The sequence below is a fragment of the Psittacula echo genome, assembly GCF_963264785.1.
Source record: "Psittacula echo genome assembly, chromosome: 7".
In the NCBI taxonomy this organism is placed as follows: domain Eukaryota; kingdom Metazoa; phylum Chordata; class Aves; order Psittaciformes; family Psittacidae; genus Psittacula; species Psittacula echo.
The window spans coordinates 6,140,200-6,158,319 of record NC_137740.1 but is presented as its reverse complement, the minus strand read 5'-3'; the positions used below and the strand labels follow the sequence as shown (position 1 = coordinate 6,158,319).

At 40.7% G+C, this 18,120-nt stretch overlaps 1 protein-coding gene across 3 annotated transcripts in view; it reads right to left on the bottom strand.

The window, feature by feature from the left end:
• Positions 1 to 849: 849 nt before the first annotated feature.
• USP24 (ubiquitin specific peptidase 24) overlaps positions 850 to 18,120 on the bottom strand; it is a 67,259-nt gene continuing 49,988 nt past the window's right edge. For 2 of the 3 annotated variants that reach the window (XM_080623325.1, XM_080623327.1), the window contains 19 exons: positions 17,918 to 18,042; positions 17,138 to 17,279; positions 16,673 to 16,823; positions 14,850 to 14,945; positions 14,100 to 14,203; positions 13,382 to 13,495; positions 12,527 to 12,623; positions 11,703 to 11,819; positions 10,984 to 11,076; positions 10,547 to 10,649; positions 9,654 to 9,775; positions 9,029 to 9,142; positions 8,678 to 8,743; positions 8,338 to 8,404; positions 6,227 to 6,305; positions 5,556 to 5,631; positions 4,416 to 4,502; positions 3,985 to 4,095; positions 850 to 3,816 (listed from right to left, as the gene is read on the bottom strand). In XM_080623325.1, coding sequence (XP_080479451.1) covers positions 3,754 to 3,816; positions 3,985 to 4,095; positions 4,416 to 4,502; positions 5,556 to 5,631; positions 6,227 to 6,305; positions 8,338 to 8,404; positions 8,678 to 8,743; positions 9,029 to 9,142; positions 9,654 to 9,775; positions 10,547 to 10,649; positions 10,984 to 11,076; positions 11,703 to 11,819; positions 12,527 to 12,623; positions 13,382 to 13,495; positions 14,100 to 14,203; positions 14,850 to 14,945; positions 16,673 to 16,823; positions 17,138 to 17,279; positions 17,918 to 18,042 — 1,927 coding nt within the window. In that variant the 3' untranslated portion in view covers positions 850 to 3,753. The remainder of the gene's footprint in view (positions 3,817 to 3,984; positions 4,096 to 4,415; positions 4,503 to 5,555; positions 5,632 to 6,226; positions 6,306 to 8,337; positions 8,405 to 8,677; positions 8,744 to 9,028; positions 9,143 to 9,653; positions 9,776 to 10,546; positions 10,650 to 10,983; positions 11,077 to 11,702; positions 11,820 to 12,526; positions 12,624 to 13,381; positions 13,496 to 14,099; positions 14,204 to 14,849; positions 14,946 to 16,672; positions 16,824 to 17,137; positions 17,280 to 17,917; positions 18,043 to 18,120) is intronic. The other variant, XM_080623326.1, reaches the window with a different exon arrangement.

The window sequence follows — 18,120 nt, the reverse complement described above, 5'->3', positions numbered from 1 at the left end:
CTCAGAAGTAGCAGAAGCCACCAAAGCTGGGCTCATTTTGTTTTCAGTGATTAGCAGCCTCCTGGTACTGCAATATATAATTAGCGTGGTGTTACCTAAGGAGAGATGTAAAACTAAAGCACCAGGTTAACCTGTCAAACTATGGCTATTCGGGGGTGGGCATTTTCCCCCCATCAAAAACACCCTTACAGGTCATTACTCCAGCTTTAACTGGCAGGAGGAGACAGAGACCCAGTAGGAAGCACCACTCTTTGAAAGGTTGCAATGATTTCTAACTTGTTACCTCAAGATGGCAAGAGCCCAGCCCTAATCTAATCATGTAATTATATAATGTGCATATAATTACAGCCCATAATTTCATCAGCTATAATCTGAATCCTGCACAAAGAGGTGGAAAAGAATAAGGGATGTTACAAGAGCTCCTGAAGAGCATTGACACAGCTGGTAATTTCTCAACAGACTTAACTAGTGCTTAAACCTCTCAAAACACACATCAGGTATTTCACCTCCGCTGACATCCCTGCGAGAGGGGAGGATGCTGCTGCCTGCTTCCAGCACAAGCCGTGAGCACATTCCACATACCATAAGCCAGGCAGAGCTTTTGCAGCTTACCTCAAGCATGCGTAAGCCTGATGGAAGAAAACATTATTAGAAGATCAGCCCTTGCTTAGTATCGTGCATGTGGGTAGGCAGAAAAGCCTCTCCAGTCAGGAGAAGGCAGACCTAAGCCCAGGGATGTTGCAGATAGTCCTGTCAGCACAGTTCGCAATACCCAGTCCATGCTCCCGTGACTGGAGAGGACAGGCTGGGTTGTGCTTGAAACACAGAAGTCTTTGCCCTTAGGGTGGAAGACAAAGGCAGAGCCTTGATGTCAGCCCTGTCTGAGCTCCTAGCTCTGCTTATGAAGGCGGCATAGGTGAGCAGGGCACTGTGGCACTGCTGCGTGTCCAGCGTTCTGCACCTCACAACACGAGGCAGCATTAATTCAAGCCCAGCTCACCTGCAAATCTTGCCGTCTGACACACAAAAGCCAGTCTAATCCATGACAGCAAGTGTGGGTAAATCACTCTGCTAAGAAGGTCAGGAGGAGAAACTGCACACAGATACAAATCTGACAGGGCACCTGAACATGCCATGGCATAAGGATGTCCGGGGGCCACTCAGCTGCTTTGATTTACTCTGGACAGGAACCAAACGGGAATCACAGCAACCTCTCAGAGCTTATCATCTGCAGGACTGGCTTAAGAGGTTTCAAGATAAGAAGATCACCAAGACAACAGCGTAGCAGTGTGTGCGCAGTCTAAAGATTACACTAGTTTTCTGTGAAAGGAATAACTTTATTCCATTGACCAGGAATCCCAAGACTGTTCATCAAGACTGCCTATTTTTTCCAGTGCCAAATGTCTATACGTATGAATTGGACAGTATCTCCCAAACGCTCACAGGCAGGCTGTGGCTGCTCTTCACTGAACATTGTGTAAGCTGTATAAAAACATTTTCATCCAAAAAGATTGGCAGTAAAAATTACAACATAGAAATGCATCACAGTTTACACAAAAACTAGTTTTGTTGAACTCTATTTTCCAAAAAATAATCTTCAGCAGGTTCAAATGACAGCAGCTGGAAACAAAAATAATGGACCAAGTATCATCTTATTGCAAATTATAACCATTGACTTTGTACAAGCGTGAGCAGAACCATGAAAAAGTTTGTATTGGTTTCAAGTATACAGTGGTGATGAGCCATCCTGATGCAATTCTCTTCGCAATGCTTCTCTGGGGCCCGTGGTGAATCGAGGACGTTGTTTCCATAGGAAATAACAGGAACCTGAAGTGACAAGTGGTGCCAACCCTTAGGAACGTGACCAGCTTCTTCCATCACCGCTGTGTACTCACTTCTCGTGATGACCCATTAACACAGTATTAGGGGTAGGGAGGGAAGGAAGAAGGGGTATCTGTTGAGAAATGAGTTATCCAAAATTAACTGAAAACATCACATTTAAAATGTCCCAGCACATGATCAGAAACATTTATAAAACACTAACTCTGCCACGTGTCTATGAAGACATGGTTTGGAAAAAGAAAGTGAGAGGTTCACTACAATGCCACCCTTCCTTCTTTTGCACGCGCAATTGATGACACCGGCTCCCTTGACCCGCAATAAGTTATAAAGCTGTACAGCTGGAATCAGATCCAATGGTTACTTCCAACAGTGAAATGACTGGTTAATTTCAGTATTAGTGCACAGGAGTGAAAAGCTGTCTGCTGCTGCTGCTGGTTTCAGCAGCGGTAAGTAAAAAGGAAAAGAAAAAGGCACTTTTTGGCTGGTTGTGCCTTTAAACTTGGCAAATTTCTCTATTCTGGAGGTACCCAGGCACTCCTTAGGATGTCCCCCATTTCTGTGCATGTTTGTTCCTAGAATTTTTCTTTTAAAGTAAGGCAGAATCCATAAATAAAGGCAAAAAGCAGTGCAGAAAATGTGACAAACGCAAAATGTACAACAGATGAAGAGCTATATGGCACAAAAAGAAGCTTATATCCAGAGCCAGAAATCACTGAACTGCACTTGACATGGAAAACAAAACTGTGCTCAAATCATCCCAACTGGTTTCCAGTTGCTTCTGAGCAAACGAAAAGAGCTGTGGTACTTTAAACGTTGCCTGGTCAAGTGAGAAATATACAAAGAAAGCCAAATCATTCTTTCCCCGTGTTAAAATTGCTGTAAAACCTGCACAACAGTGTCTCCAACTCACTCAAGGAATTATTCATCATATACAACCAATACCAACTTTCTCAGTGATTTCAAAGCACAAGCAAGTGATTGCAGATCCATGACCCAGACTGTGTTTTATTCAATATGTCTCCAAAGGGTAAAAAAATCTAATGAGTAAAACTGCAACAGAATTCCATCTTAAAGTGCTTTTTTTTTCTTTTGAAGTACTCATTCACTTTTTTCTTCTTCTTTAAATTGACCTTTAATAATAAAGACTTGTACACCTACAGCACAAAGCTTTGCTTTTATGGCCCTTCCCAATTGCCTGTGGCTTTGGAAGGGTACCAGAAAAACACGACCCATTCCAGAGCTCCTTGACCAAGCCATTCTGTTCGCATCACTCTCCTTACAGAGCAATCTTGCTGAGCCTTCTCATCACGAGCTTTGCAAATTAGCAGGGAGACATATTAAATAGAGAAGTCCTTATGTAAACCCATTCTTCAACTAATATTTTACAATGAAATGTAAGTCATCACACATCTTTACAGAAATTGGAATATTCCTATTCAATATCATCAGAAAGATTAAAAATCTGCCCTCCATACATAAGGGCAACCTGTTTGTTTTTGTTCTTTTTCTTGTTTTCCTGTATAAAAACCAAAAGAAGGATTTTGTTTTGCAGCATCACAGAAAAGCAACAGTTTTACATTCACTCATTTAATGTTCACATAAAAATTCAACCACTAGCGTTTGTGTATTTGAGAAAATCTTCTTGACAAACTGTTTTCGGTGTCTGGACTGTCATAAAGCTACTGCAGGCGAAGATGCAGTTTTCTAGAGCATTTATTGATCTGAAGCCTTCGTGGCTAAAGAATGCTTTTAGCTTTCAGGGAAACCACCTCCTCCAGCATTGCCTCCGATCCTACAAAGCCACATCTCTTCCAGACTGTTCTAATGGCATAAGCAACAGGACTCCAGTTTCAGTAGGTACCAGGCATTAAATGTTTTGAGTGGAGCTGTTCTTGTGTTCATAGGTATCCTCTATGGGTCAACATCATCAAGGTCACTTTTAGGCTCACCAATCATCATAGGAGACTCTGAGCCCTTTCAATACACACAAGGGATGGGGAGAGAAAGATATGGCATGTTACTTTCGAAAGGTACATGGTTACTGTGTCTATATTCAGTGATGGTTCTGACCCAATCCCCAGGATCAAGCTGTCTAACAAAGCAATGCAACAGAAGATAAACATGCCTTTATTTGATTGTTACCTGCTGCAGATGCCTCTCCCCGTTCTCATTGGCTGGACTACTTTCTGACCCATTACTGCTTCCAGACTGATCCTTCTCATTTAGCAAGGCTGTGGCATAGGCCAGGGTGTCCTGGGTTGGAAAAAGTCCAAAAGAGTGTAATGAGCCACGGTCACACCTTCATTTCATATATTTTGTTCTTAAAGTTGATTCTGAAACAATATAGCTGCTGTATGAGATGGCTGAGTCACTATGGGTAATTGGGAGGTATTGACTAACATCATTCAGCAGTTATGTTTTTCAAGCAATAAGCCCAGGGTCTGGGCTTCTAAAGGAAGAATGGTCTTAAGTGCACTGGAATATGCTAGAGTTGCCAAAACCAAAGATGCTGACTGAAAAGCAAAAAAGGAAATAAACCAAGTTCAACATCATCTCCTCAGAGTGACACATACCTGTGCTGAAATAGTGCGCTGGAAGGTTTTTGCAGTTGAGGTTTCATTGGATATGTTACTCTGTGGAGCCCAATAATGCTCAGACATCTGCATAAAAAGGCAAGAAAACCACAAAATTGCTATATGAGTTCTACATGTGTAAAGCCTCATCCACTTGTGATGGTAGGAGAACTAACAAGTCTGGAGCAAGCTTTCTGAATCCATTAGCAATGAGCTGGAGATCTGGGGCAAGAACAAGCATGCACTTTTAATGCATGCCAGAATGGTCAGAGAGGCTATTGCCCCTCAGCTGAAAACTAGCAACCAACTCCCTTTAGTTGGCAACTGTACATGTGTGCAAGTTACTGGACACCAAGCTGAGAAGTGATGGATTCAGGGTTTATATGAGCCAGTACGAAGTAAAAATGGGTACAGCAGGACTACCCAGCCACTGTGTTTCAAGAGTGGCAACAGGTTGTGCCAGCTGCACTGCAAGCATCCCACTAATTCTGCTTCCTGTGTTAGTAGAGTAGGTGTTCATGTATCCAACATCTGCCTGCTGGCAGCTGTCAGGACAGAAATCAGCCTGGAGCTGGGATGTTATAGTGTTGTACATGCAGTGCTGTGAGACCAAGCATGGCCCTGCTTGACTGCAGGCACGTCTGAGCTTTATGTTTCCAAAGTGTCCTTGGGTACTTATTAGAGATGTGTTGGCCAAGAACAAAAACTACACGTGTGGGAGGAAAAAGCTGTATGTGTCAACAGCTGTTTTGTGCAAAGCTGCAATGATTCCGTAAGGAATCCACTCATTTACGCATTCTCTTGCATCAACACACAGGCAAAGGAAAACTGCTTTGAAGTGAAACCTTCCAGCATGAATACAGTGGCACTGAAAGCTTCCCCACATGGTAAGGAATAATCATTACGACCATTCACACTTGGTTTTATGCACGATACATGCTTTTATGTCTGAAACACGTGGGGGCTTACTGAGGTTCTTACACGCCATCAGATTTAACTGCATCCAGACTATCCTTGTAAATAACGAAGAGACTTGTATTTTGCCTTTAGAGTCATCTCAGAAACATATAGAGGATGGAGATTTCCTAATTCTCATTGCAAACAAGTGACAGTTTCTCTGTAAAGTGACAGCCAAATTACCTTCTTCTGTAGCCACTGCACAGCCCAACTCCAATGGTGGGAATTCTCCTTGAAGTAATCTTTCGCCGTAGGGCACCTTGGAAATGGAAATGGTATTCATTAGTCATGAACAAGGCATTCTGGCAAACCTAAAAAGAAATGCAAAGACTTCTTTGTCTTTGTGCTGCTGCCCTCTGGATGTGCTATCACTGCAAACTCTGACTTGAACTGCACAGCCCTGTTACTAACTGAGTTAGCAAGAGCAAGAATGCCCAGTGAAGTTTACACTAAGCAGTATGCGACAAAGATTCACATATTTCAGTACTACGCATTACTGGGGCATAAGCCAAGTTCTAAACAGAGAATTTAGGAATCTTGGTATTTCAAAATATGGGACAGTTACCTTACATTTATCTTGGCCTTAATGCTAGGCTCCTGCTCTATAGAATGCAGCTGACCTTTGCCTTTATAAACAGCAATTATCAGTTGTTATATGAGAAGTCCATCTCAGGTACTAATCAGCACAGATTCCACTTCATACTGACACATGTACTATCAAGACCTTTGAGCACCACTTATATCACAGTAACACAAGATAAAGCTGATAAAAGGCAGAAAGAGTAGCAGCCTAAATAGTCACAGAGAGGGCTAAGGTAGGGATGAGGTTAAACTCCAAAACTCGTATTACTCACTTCTGAGCCAAAGTAACAAGGAACTTGACACACTGGTAACAACGGCTGCTGTCTATGTGGTTGCTGTGGTGCATCAAGGCTGTGGGGGGAGAAGAAACACACAGATTAGAAGCCACAATTCAGATTCCTGTGTACCAGCCAGGCTGAAAACATAACAAAGATGAAGCCAGAATTTTAACTTGGGTGGCAGAAGTTACTTTACAGATGTTAGCATGAGTATCTGTGTTAAACACTGCTGTATTGCTGCCAGTTTTCAGTACTTCCACAACTCTATGGGATTAAAAATAGATCAAAGTGAAAATGCAGTAATTCTTTCAAATGCAGTACCTGAATTTTAAACAGTTCTCTCCTAATGCAGTTCTTCCCCTATAATCCATTCTATGTTAGATAATCACTATGGTTACATCTATCTGAAGGGAAAAAATACTGTCTGAAACCCCCCTAAATGGACCAGATCACCAGCTTCCACCTGGATCAGAATTTGCATAGCTAGAAGAATGTTTACAGCTTCCTCACACAAACAAGCATAGCAGCATTCAAAAGCCATGAAACTCTTCCATGGAGACTCGGGCAAAACCCCAGGCCATTCCTACCAGGAAGTTTTCTATACCATGAATTCCCACATCTTTTAACAGAACTGAGTGAGGAGAAGCACAAAGGTTTCCACACAGTTGCCACAATCAGATTTGCTATGCAAAAGGTGCTCTGTCCATAGCACTCAGGGAAGAACATTGTAGTGAAACCTCTAAAGTGGGCAAATAATTGCTAGGGAACTGCCAAGTGTCAGTTTTATTTACTGCTGAAGCACAGCAGACAGTTAAAATGACAGCACTGGTGTACAGCAAATTATGCACAAATACTCGGTTGAGGACCACGGAAAACTATTGTTTGCTGATTTCCTTTCTGGAAGTAAAACTAGCCAATGTGATGGATAGGTTACAGTCCATTGTGAGTGCAGGGAGACTGGATGCTGTTCATTGCTGTTGCAAGGGAACTGCAAGGTAAAAGTGCAACTTCCACACCCAAAACTCCTGTCAGTTCTTGAAGCCTTCAACATAAAATCCCAATTGAATAATTGCATCTTTCCTCTGCAGAGGGAAAAGTGGTCACGCGTGGCCCAAGGTACAGAACAGAATTGGTCCAAGTGGGACCAATTTACCTAGAAATAAAATAACCACTGAGCTATTCTCTTACATTGCTGCATATTCTATCAGTTATACATAGAAACTACTAAACAGAAGACTATAGGAGTATAAGAAAGAAATAAAGAACAAAGCTAAATATTCCTTCTCAGTGAAACAGAATCCAAAATAAGGTGAAAGCCACAATCAAGCAGCTCCTCATCCAAACAGCTTTGAAAAAGGTGTTCATGCTGCACTACTTCATCAGAGGTGCTCTTTGGAGCACCTTGTGGCCACTCCACCTTTCTCTGGCACACAAAAGCCTTTTCTCCAGATTCACATGAAATAAGACCTCATCACTTCTGGGACTTTTCTGTTGCTTTTGAATGCTTTAGTAACTTCAGTAAAGTCGCTGTATCGAATAGAGAGACAGCACTTTGTATGAGCAGCAACAAATGGGAGCCACCCTGCATTTAGTAGTATTACCATCCTTCCGTGCTGAACTAGTTTCTTTTAATAGTAATGAGGATGCTGACAAAACAAAAAAAGATTGGTAATTTCTTGAGATATGTAGAAAATAAAAACTAAATGTTAAGGGTGACAGGATTCATAAAGCTACTCTGTTATGTTAATCCAAGGCACGTCCCCCCACCCCTTATCTGTACACCCTGACCGGCTTCTTGCTCAGAAGAGTTCTGTTGCTAACCTCTTTTAAGTACATAAGTACCACTCCTCTCTGGGTTCACTGACTGCTGTTGTTGGAGAGAATTCATTTTTCCTAGTTAAATTCCTTTCCACTTTGCCATTATTACCATATTCTAATGCTTATTTTGGATTTTCTCAGAGCGGCGGTGGCTAAATCAAACATGTCGAGTTGTTTTCTCTGAGAAGTAAAACAGTTTAGAAGGATTAGAAACTAGGAGATGGTATAAACCATCACCACCACAAGGTCAGGAGGAGATAAGAGTGTTCACCCACTGGCTTACTTGCCTATTAATCCATTTTCAGTTTCAAAGGCAAATTTGATGCGCTCTACTTGTAATGGGTCTTCAATAACCTGTTAGGAAAGAAAAGATCAAAGTAAGTTGTGTGTGACCCCTGTATTTATTCTATGGAATGGTTTTAACCACCTCAATATGAAAAAATCAAGAAAGATTTGTGAAATTTCATTTACCACTGAATTATCAAGACATTAATTTAAAAGTACTAAAAACTCCAAATGGAAGAATTAAGAGATATGTGGATGCTGAAATGACCAGTGCAGTCCCGACTCTTTTCACTTTGCACTGATACAATACCTATTCTAAACAAGTCTTTCCCCTTCACCTACCAGTATCTCATGGAGTAACTGGAATATGTTTTTCAGCTCATGAGGTGGAGCAGTTTCCAGCTGAGTCTGCATGTAAAATATATAAAGTTACTTAGATTGTAAAGTATGTTGATGACACAAAGAATTACAAGATAGCTTTACAGATTATAAAGAAATTAGTTGTTTTAAGCAGTAAAAGCCTAAAAACCCCCAAATCCACCAACACCCTCCCCCCCTCCATCCAACAAACTGTACTGATTCCAGTGTCATTATAACCCACAAGACACAGCATGATGAAAGCCTAGAAGAAATACTTGGAATGGGCTGAGCAAAAATGGATAAGCAAAAAGCTTATCTTGATTATTTCCCTACCTTGATGAAGTGTAGCACAGTAAAGGAAAAGTGCTCATTACAGAAGCAGCAATATACCACCATCTCAATGAGAACTGACAGAGATCCAGTTAGCTCTCGTAACGCATACATCACCTAAGGGAAAAGTGCAAACCATTTCAGACACAGCCATACAATTAAAGTAAGTTTGCAATAGAATGTTAGTCTTTTCCAGGAAGGATGCAGCTTCTTCTCCTAGCACCGCATGGTGCAGTGAGCTGAAGCACTGCCCTCAGAGCACTGCATTCAGCTCCTGCTGCTCACCTCCAAGGGCCTGGGTTAAGCATGATCCAGTAAGTCAGAACAATTCAAGTTAATTCCTCAGGGTGAGATGGTAACTGAGGGCATGGGCACTTGCAAAACGTGTTCAGCTGCCTTTGCTGTCTTTGTAAACTCTCAAACCAGACCCCTAAGCTTAGGGATATATTAGAATAAGAAGGAGTCAGGAAGAAACCAGAAGTGCCTTCTTGTTTAGGCTCAAAATAATAACCACACACTCTTCAGCTGGCTGCTTTTTAATATTCAGTGTTTTCATGTAAGGATACTTCAAACAAATCACATCAGACCAACTTTTAGGTTCAAGCTGGGCAGAATTTAGAACAGCTACCTCCATTAAGTAGGGTTTTCCCTCAGACAGGAATAACAAGGCTTCCACTTCTTCATGGAGCGTCAACAGCGGACCTGAAGCGGTGATGCTTAGAGGTGGACGCTGCTTAAAGAGACCAGGAGCTATAATAGCAAATACAAAAACAATCCACTAATAAATTAGTTTGTTCTACACACCTTAAAGACACTGCTGCTCATCTGGCATCATTATGGGCTCTAACAACATTCACCTCAACCACCTTACAGCTCGTACAATACTAAGTAATCTCTAACACACCTGAAGTGTCATTTACTTCAGTGACAACATCAGTAAATGAACTGCAAGAAGGTCAAAGCAAAAGGTTCCTATCAGTACTTTGAGCTGTAGTTTCACTCCCTATCACTGTTGCACAACCAGATTCAGAATGTTTTATCATTCTTCTTTTACTTTATGACTGCCTCCAACTATAGAAACTTTTAACCCTAGAGAGAAATTAAGTTATTCTTTACAAAAGTCAACTTGAAATTCCTCCTTCAGGAAACTGGAGATTTCAACTTATTCCTTCATTATCTTTATCTGGAAACTTCCGCCTCTGGAGAGGTATCTAGGAGAGTATTTCATGTCTTGCTATTCATCAGCTCAGTCTGAGGAAAGAGCTTTTAGGCATATAGGGGAGAGGAGAAGGCACACTAATGTCACTATCAGGATTTCCACAAGCCTCCCTTCCCGAGTGCCTGTAATACTATCTGTTTGCCACAGCCTCTTGGTACATTTACAGCAAAATGAAAAGTAATTAAACACATGCTAGCCATTACTGCCTTCATTCAAGGTTATTGTATTTTCTTCACTAAGTTATTCCCAGTCAAAGGAACTGAAATGCAAAGCCACCAGAAGGCAAAAGTCATAGTTCTTACCAACGTTTCTTTGTGAGGAGACGTCAGAGTGCAAAACAAGAAGTGCTACAGTATTGTGAAGATATCCAAACTCACGTGCTTGTGCTGAACTCCACCTGCGATTCTGTTTAAGACAAAAGAGACATTTCATTAACTGTTTATCGGTCGGTTTAGTCATCTTCTGCTAAGTTAAAGCAAAGCAACGTCCTTAGCAGTCCATCACCATGTTCTAATACTTGGAAGCTGGTGAAAATTTTGTTATTATCAGAAACATGATGCTCACTTCTGCCAAAATGGCTATTTCCATGCTATCTACACATAGGTAGACTAACACTTGCACGAAGTTTACAGAATAATCCAAGGATTAGTCCACCTGAAAACCATTTATCCCTAATTTAAGCATCATAAAAACATGGAAATGACAAACCACAGCACAACAGATGCTACATAAACTTTACCTGATTACTCTGCCGGTTGGGGCCAAGGAGGAAGTTGATCATGTGCCTCAAAGCAGAGTGTCTGAGAAGAAGACTGCTAGCCCTTATACCCTGCTGTATGGACAATAATGAGAAGTTACATTCCTGTGCAGCTCGAGAATTAGTGCTCTGGGGAACGAGAGCAAATTGCATGGGCTAAACACTGCATTTTCCACTCTAAGAAATAAAATAGATTATCATACAGATCAATAAGGCACACCTTTGAAAAGCCGTCTCATTATATAGAGCACATTGCACAAACTGCATAGAGCACATTGCATAAATTGTGCAAGAATGAGTACATGCAAGATAAACATTACATTAAAGAGGAAAAAAGAACAGGGGAATAGAGAGAAGCCATACCAGGGTAAACAGTCCTGTCTACGCAGTTGTTCTGCCTCCTACAGGACAAAACCCATGAACACTAGATTTCATTTTCTATTCAGATTCTGGAAATGACATCTCGAATTAGTACACTCCACTGGTATATTTTTGTGTGATTTTATTCTAATCTTGTGTTCAAAGCCATTTCCTTTTCAAAAAAAGAACAAAAAGAGAATACTCTACTAAAGTTCTGGGAGAGTTTCACTGTGCTGCTTAAACCTGCTACGAATATGGATGACTAACTGCTTTGCTATTGTCCTTTAAATTTAAACATTAAATTTAAATTAAAACAGCATGAAAAAGCAACGGTTTCTTACCTTCTGTACAAAGTTATTGAATAGCAAAAAGTACTGAGCACAGTTTTTACAGTTTTCAGGTACATCTTTATCCAGTAGAGCAAGTAGCACCTCCAATAACTGATGTAGAGTTTTTAACTGTGGAAAGAAATGATTAATTTGAATGTAAAGAGTTGTCCAAGCCCTTACTGACTACCTATAGGCACATGCCAGAACACAGGTAACACTTCTGAGTTCTCTTCATGCATAGTATTTGGTTCAGGAATCCCAAGGGAAATAGGTAAACCTCTAACATTCTACAAATGACGTCTACAAATGATGGTTTCCCGAGAATATTAAGATCAGCAAAATTGAACAAAACTGCACTTCCCAAACTTACTTGCCAAGATTTTCTAATAGAAAAATAAACCTTTAAAAACAATCCTACTTCTGAGATAACTCAGTTTCTACTGCTATAGGCTTCCAAGTGAGGAAGGAGAACTGGTTAAAAATCAAGCTGATTTCTGGAATCAGAAAGAAAACACCGTTTCCAAACTAATAGAAGAATATGAGAATAGAAGGATAGAAGAATATGCGATACCAGTTTATAAGACAATCTGAAATCAGGCAGAATAGTTTAAGTAATACTTTGAACTTAAATTCTGAGAATGACAGCAGCATGTTACCACCTAGGACAGGAATAGACAAGCATTAACCTATTAAAGAAATGAAGATCAAGAAAGCATGGTCAAGACAAGAGCCTTTCACCATGCCATTTACAAATCACGCAGCACTGTCTGCAAACACAGCAAGAGCCATGAGGTAGAGACAGCCAAAAGGATCACTGGTGATGAGGTGACACTGACCTTCTCCTGATAAAGCAAGGCACTGTCGAGGGTTTTTTCAAGGATAGTGGCTACAGCAACTCGCACCTCTCTCACACTGCATTCCAGGAGGAAAGTTCTGGAAGATAAAAGGCGAAGCTGCAAAGAGAACTGGAATCAACGTGCAGACACAGTTACTATGATTAAATGCCCTGTTTGTCGTTTTAAAAAGGAGAACAGCCCAGATACGTCTTGTATTGTACTCCTGTGGATAAGCTTGAAGTTATTTTCCTGTCCTCCTGCTTGTCACTAATGAGGTCTATAATATTCCTTTATACATATTTATTCAAGTAACAAAAAAGCTATCACAGGATCCTGTCTTTCAATGCAACTTCTAAGATAGAATTTTCTTTACACTGACACACCTCTAAGTATATCAGATCTTCAGTAATTTGTCTTCAGTGTTTTCAAGACATGTATTAGCTGATCTTGGGCTTGGTGAGACAAAACTACTTCCAGTTTATCTGATCTTTGTCAGGTAAGTGTTTAACTTACCCCGAACACTTTCACCATGCTCTCCTTTCCTACCACTTCCAGGAGTGACTAGGCATAAACTATACTAGACATAAACACGCTCCAAGACATTCCACTGAATAAAACATCTGCATCCTCCTCCACATAATGCTGCCCTATTTTATTAGGTTTTCAGTTACTCAGAAAGCTGCACAATCAGAAAATGGTAGAAATAAACCCCTAAGTGATTATCTAGAGTGATGTTTAAAGAATGAACACAGACAGCTCTGTGGGAACACGTCAGTATAGGCCAGATCATGTTATAAGGAAGCTTTATCCATACATGAGACACAAACCACCTAAGACAGAACTAACAGTACTTACTTTACAAGCTCCCGGCCCTCCGGCCCGACGAAATATTCAACTAACCACTGACAAGCATCAATGCTTTTGGAGAGCAGTGCATCTATGGTGGCAATCCATTCTTCTGTATCAGCCCTTGAATAAAAGAGGGATAACTGTCAGAAATGAAAGAGAAAAAACCCCTCCAAAACGGAAGCCATGTTTCTTGATTGCCAGATAGAAAGAATTTTTACATTACTTGAATGTACATTTGATGCCTTGAGACAAAAACACTTAGGGAAGTATTTGGGAACAACTTGCTGCCTTTAAATCCGTTAAAGCCTTTCCATGCCCAATCCACTACCACCAAAAAAACAGACAGCTGGGAGAGTCAGCAAACTGTCAGGTTATACATGACCCTCCTTCCTCTCTCAGATTTCTTTGTGATGGGATTCCAATGCAAAGCAGAAATCACAGAATCATAGAATCCTAGAATGGTTTGGGTTGGAGAGGACCGTAAAATCATCCAGTTCCAATCCCCTGCCATGGGCAGGGATGCCTCTCACTAGATCAGGTTGCTCAAGGCTCTGTCCAACCTGACCTTGAACACTGCCAGGGATGGAGCATTCACAAATTCCCTGAGCAAATGTATTGCTACTTCTGTAAGTGCCTATCTACCCTTGGTATTTCAAGATGCTGCAGATACAACAAGCATGAAAACCTCATAGTCTTTTATTACAGTACAAAAACAAGAGCTTACCTGAGTTTCTTCTTGGTTCGGAGATAGGTTTGGAAGAGGAATTGGACTGCCAGCTGTAAGCTCACCTTTGCCATGCATGGATAATAAGGATGCTTTACCTTAGTCTGAAAGAAACGTCAAGTTCACTTTAGCAGAAGTATGCCTGCAGCACAAACACTGTCTCTTAAACACATCAACGTATTCTATTGAGGTAATTGACTTCATTTGCAAAAACAAACCAAAGCATTTTTCTGTGCTAAAAACAGTCTCCAGTGCTGACTATGCTAGTTAGCAAATACACTAAAACAGGAACAAACTTGCTGTAAAACCCACTAGATCTGTAGATTTAATAAATATAATAAATGCAGGTTTATTTATTACTCCATTTAGGAGAACTTAACTAGCAAATGGTATTTCCTATGTAAGTCTATCAACTTTGAGGTGACTAACACCAACTTCTGGATTTTCCATACAGAGAGGAATTTCTGCCTCCAGAGCTCAGTTTGCATCATCAAAAAAGGTGCGTGTTGATAACTTTTCCTATGGCACAATGTTTCTCCCACTACTAGAACAGGAGGCCGGAGTCTGCTTTGAGACAGATGCTGTTAGCAGCATGAAGAATTACCGGAGATAATGAATTGCTCAGCTGGAAAAGCAAAACCATGTCAGTCTTTCTCTTCTAGTTTTTCTGGTTGTGCCCCAGATGGCTGCTGTGGCCCTTTCTACCCAACATGTTCTGAATACTCTTAAGATGAAAATCTAGGTACTTACAGCATTCAGAGAAGCTAATGACAGCACAAAACTGAAGTAGTCACTACTGTATACATCTCTGTTTTTCATAAATTTCAAGTTTTCATCTCTCACCATCTGTAAAAGAAGACAAAAAAGCCTAAAATGCTGTCAAAGTACATTTCTCTAACTAAAATTGCGTATTTTATGTAAATACATGTGGTGTTTAAAAACCAGTGTCAGACCTGTCCTGTTCATGTTCTGAATCGCTGCTTTGGTGGAGGGGAAAATACACAGAATCACAGAATAGTTAGGGTTGGAAAGGACCTTAAGATCATTCAGTCCCAACCCCCCTGCAATGGGCAGGGACACCCCACACTAAACCATGCCCTCAAGGCTTTGTCCAACCTGGCCTTGAACACTGCCAAGGATGGAGCATTCACAACCTCCCTGGGCAACCCATTCCAGTGCCTCACCACCTTCACAGTAAAGAATTTCTTCCTTAGATCCAATCTAAACTTCCCCTGTTTCAGTTTGAACCCGTTACCCCTTGTCCTGTCACTACAGTCCCTAACGAATAGTCCATCCCCAGCATCCCTAGAGCTCCCCTTCAGATACTGGAAGGCTGCTATGAGGTCTCCATGCAGCCTCGTCTTCTCCAAGCTGAAAAGTCCCAATTTTCTCAGCCTGTCTTCATATGGAATATAGGAAACTTACAAGATTTGTCCATCTAAGGACATTACAAAACATAAGAGAACAGATGAGTGACTTAATAAGCATTTGGCCATTAAGGGAAAAGAAAAAGCAAGAAGTTGCTGATAAGTTCCATTTTTTTGCTTGCTTTTAATAAAAGAGCTGAGAACATCCTTCAAACCTGAAAGGCTTGTTTAGCAAATTTACGTGCGCAGAGCAGGGAGCCCGGTGTAATTATAAGCTGCATCCACAATAATATATTTAAATGATATTAATATTTGTCATTTTTCAAAAGAGACTTTGCTGAAAGACTCTCAATAAATCTGAGCCAAGTTCTGTTCACTGTAACAATACAATGCTGGATACAAGAATACCTAAAGTAGTTACTAATGCCTGATACAGCCCTACTGGAGGGCCATACATAGCCAGCAGTTTATTGTGACTGTGTATGCGATGTGGGCTCTCTTGTGTATGTGCAGATCAGCAGGATTGCGTGTGGTTCAGAAAGCCAAGTATATGGAAGACTGTCCCCCTTCCTGTATGGGCCAGAACTGCAGGCCTGCTGACTGAGATGTTCCCCTTATGACAGAGGATACTCAGGCTCCGTCATTCTCTCATTGCTCTGCCAATGCCATCACACCTCTATTTTCAGTCCTGACTTGCAAAGTTGCCTTCAATATCTGTGTTTTCCCCTTTGAGATCATATTCAGTATTACATAAACTAACAGACGTGAATGGAATTGAAGCTGCTTTTTGTTTCTCTTACTTCCCCACTTTCTACATTCTCGTTAACTCAAGAACTTAAGGATGACTGTAATTTGCCATCAACTCCATTACTGTTCAAGTGTACTTCAAATGAAGCATCTTCTCTGCTCTTATCTCTCCCTGCTTCCATGCTGACTGCTGCCATATCTCATGTTTGAATAACTTGCCTGCAGTTTCTTCAAAGCAAAGAATGATGGCTCAGTTTTATAAGAAGGGACTGCAAAACTTAACAATAACATACCACTGAGCAGCTTATTAATAACTATGTGAAAACCTGAATTCTTTCCCAGCTTTGCTTGCAATGGAATTACTTCAAGGCCACCTTCAAAGTTCCTGTGTTCCTCTTACTGTGTGCTTAAATTTCCTAGCAGCAGGATTCAGTTGCCACTTGCAACTGATATATCTACCTGATATATCCTCACAGGCATTTTCTCTACAAAAAGCCCTTTTTTCTCTCCTTTTCGAACCAGCTTGGTCAAGATGGAGAGGCGGTCACTGTTGGGCCTATGGGGTCGAGGTGATGACTGGGGTGAGATTTCTGGTGAAGATGGAGCAGATCTGAAATATATACAAGCTCAGAGTGAATAACAAAATCCTATGACAAATCTACAGTTCAAGTTTAAAGTGCCAGTACAGTCAGTGTAATCTTAAGGCAAATATAGGTGAGTCTAAATACTTCTTGAGGCTGTCAGCTTGAATGTCTTAACTGCAATAGCGACAGCAGCATGGAAAAGGAAATTATAAAGGCAAAAAAAGAGGCTATTCATTAAGCAGCTTAAAAACCAAAACAACAGAAGGGTCAGTTGAACAGGAACTCTCAATTTCTTAGACTAGATATAAGAGAAACCTTCATAGACACAAGAAGAACTTACAATGAGAGGTCCTCAGCTTCCTGACGCACAACACTCACTCGGCTTTTCTTTGGTAAGACTGGAGAGTTCTGGTCAGACACTCTCTGGTAAAACAGCATATAGGCATTCCAGTAGCGTCGACGCACATCAGGGTATGGGTTAGCTGGTGGGAGAAAAGGCATTCAATGAAGGCCTTTCAAGGCTTAGTATCTTTTTCATTTCTATGGGGAAGTGAAACTGGGTGTGTAAGTAGTGTATATTGTGGCATTATAAGGCTGTTTGTCAGATCAAAACATCAGTCTATGCTAGCAAATAACAAAAACCTGAATTAAAAAGTACTTTTTGCAAAAAGCAGATGTATTTTTAAAAGATAATTGTCAGAATCATGAAACAAATGAATACTGGTGGAGAAATATTTGGAATTAATTCCTTAAAGTGCTGAGAAGTTTAGCTATATGATGCCACACCATGTTCTATGCACCATCATTTTCACTAATCTAAAAGAAGGCCTTTTTGGGGTTTTTTAGACTATTTTAACAAAGTGCCATTTTACTTCTGGATCTCCTTTGCTACCAAGTCTACAAAGTGCTGAACAACAGTGAATAAGGTTCAATCAATATTAAGCTGTATACAAGCTGTTATGTCCTTCAGTAAAGAGAAGACTTAGGGGAAAAAACCCCTGCTTCATAAAGATTATTAGACCAAGCAACTCAAAGTAGATACAATGAACTGAGCTCTACCTCTACTGAGAATCAGTATGAAACATAAAGCTACTGTCAATCAACCTGTAGTACTGCTTACATTGATCATAGACTTTAGGTCTATACTCTCCACCAAAACATTCATACTCCAGGGTTTCATCAGTTAAATCAAATTCTTCAACAACGGTGTCATTAAATTTATACCACTTTCCTTTTCCACAGCCCCTGTGATCCAAACAGAACAGAAACAAAGTTACCTGATTGTCTAGTAAAAAACCAAACCACCTTGGATACCCTAGAAAT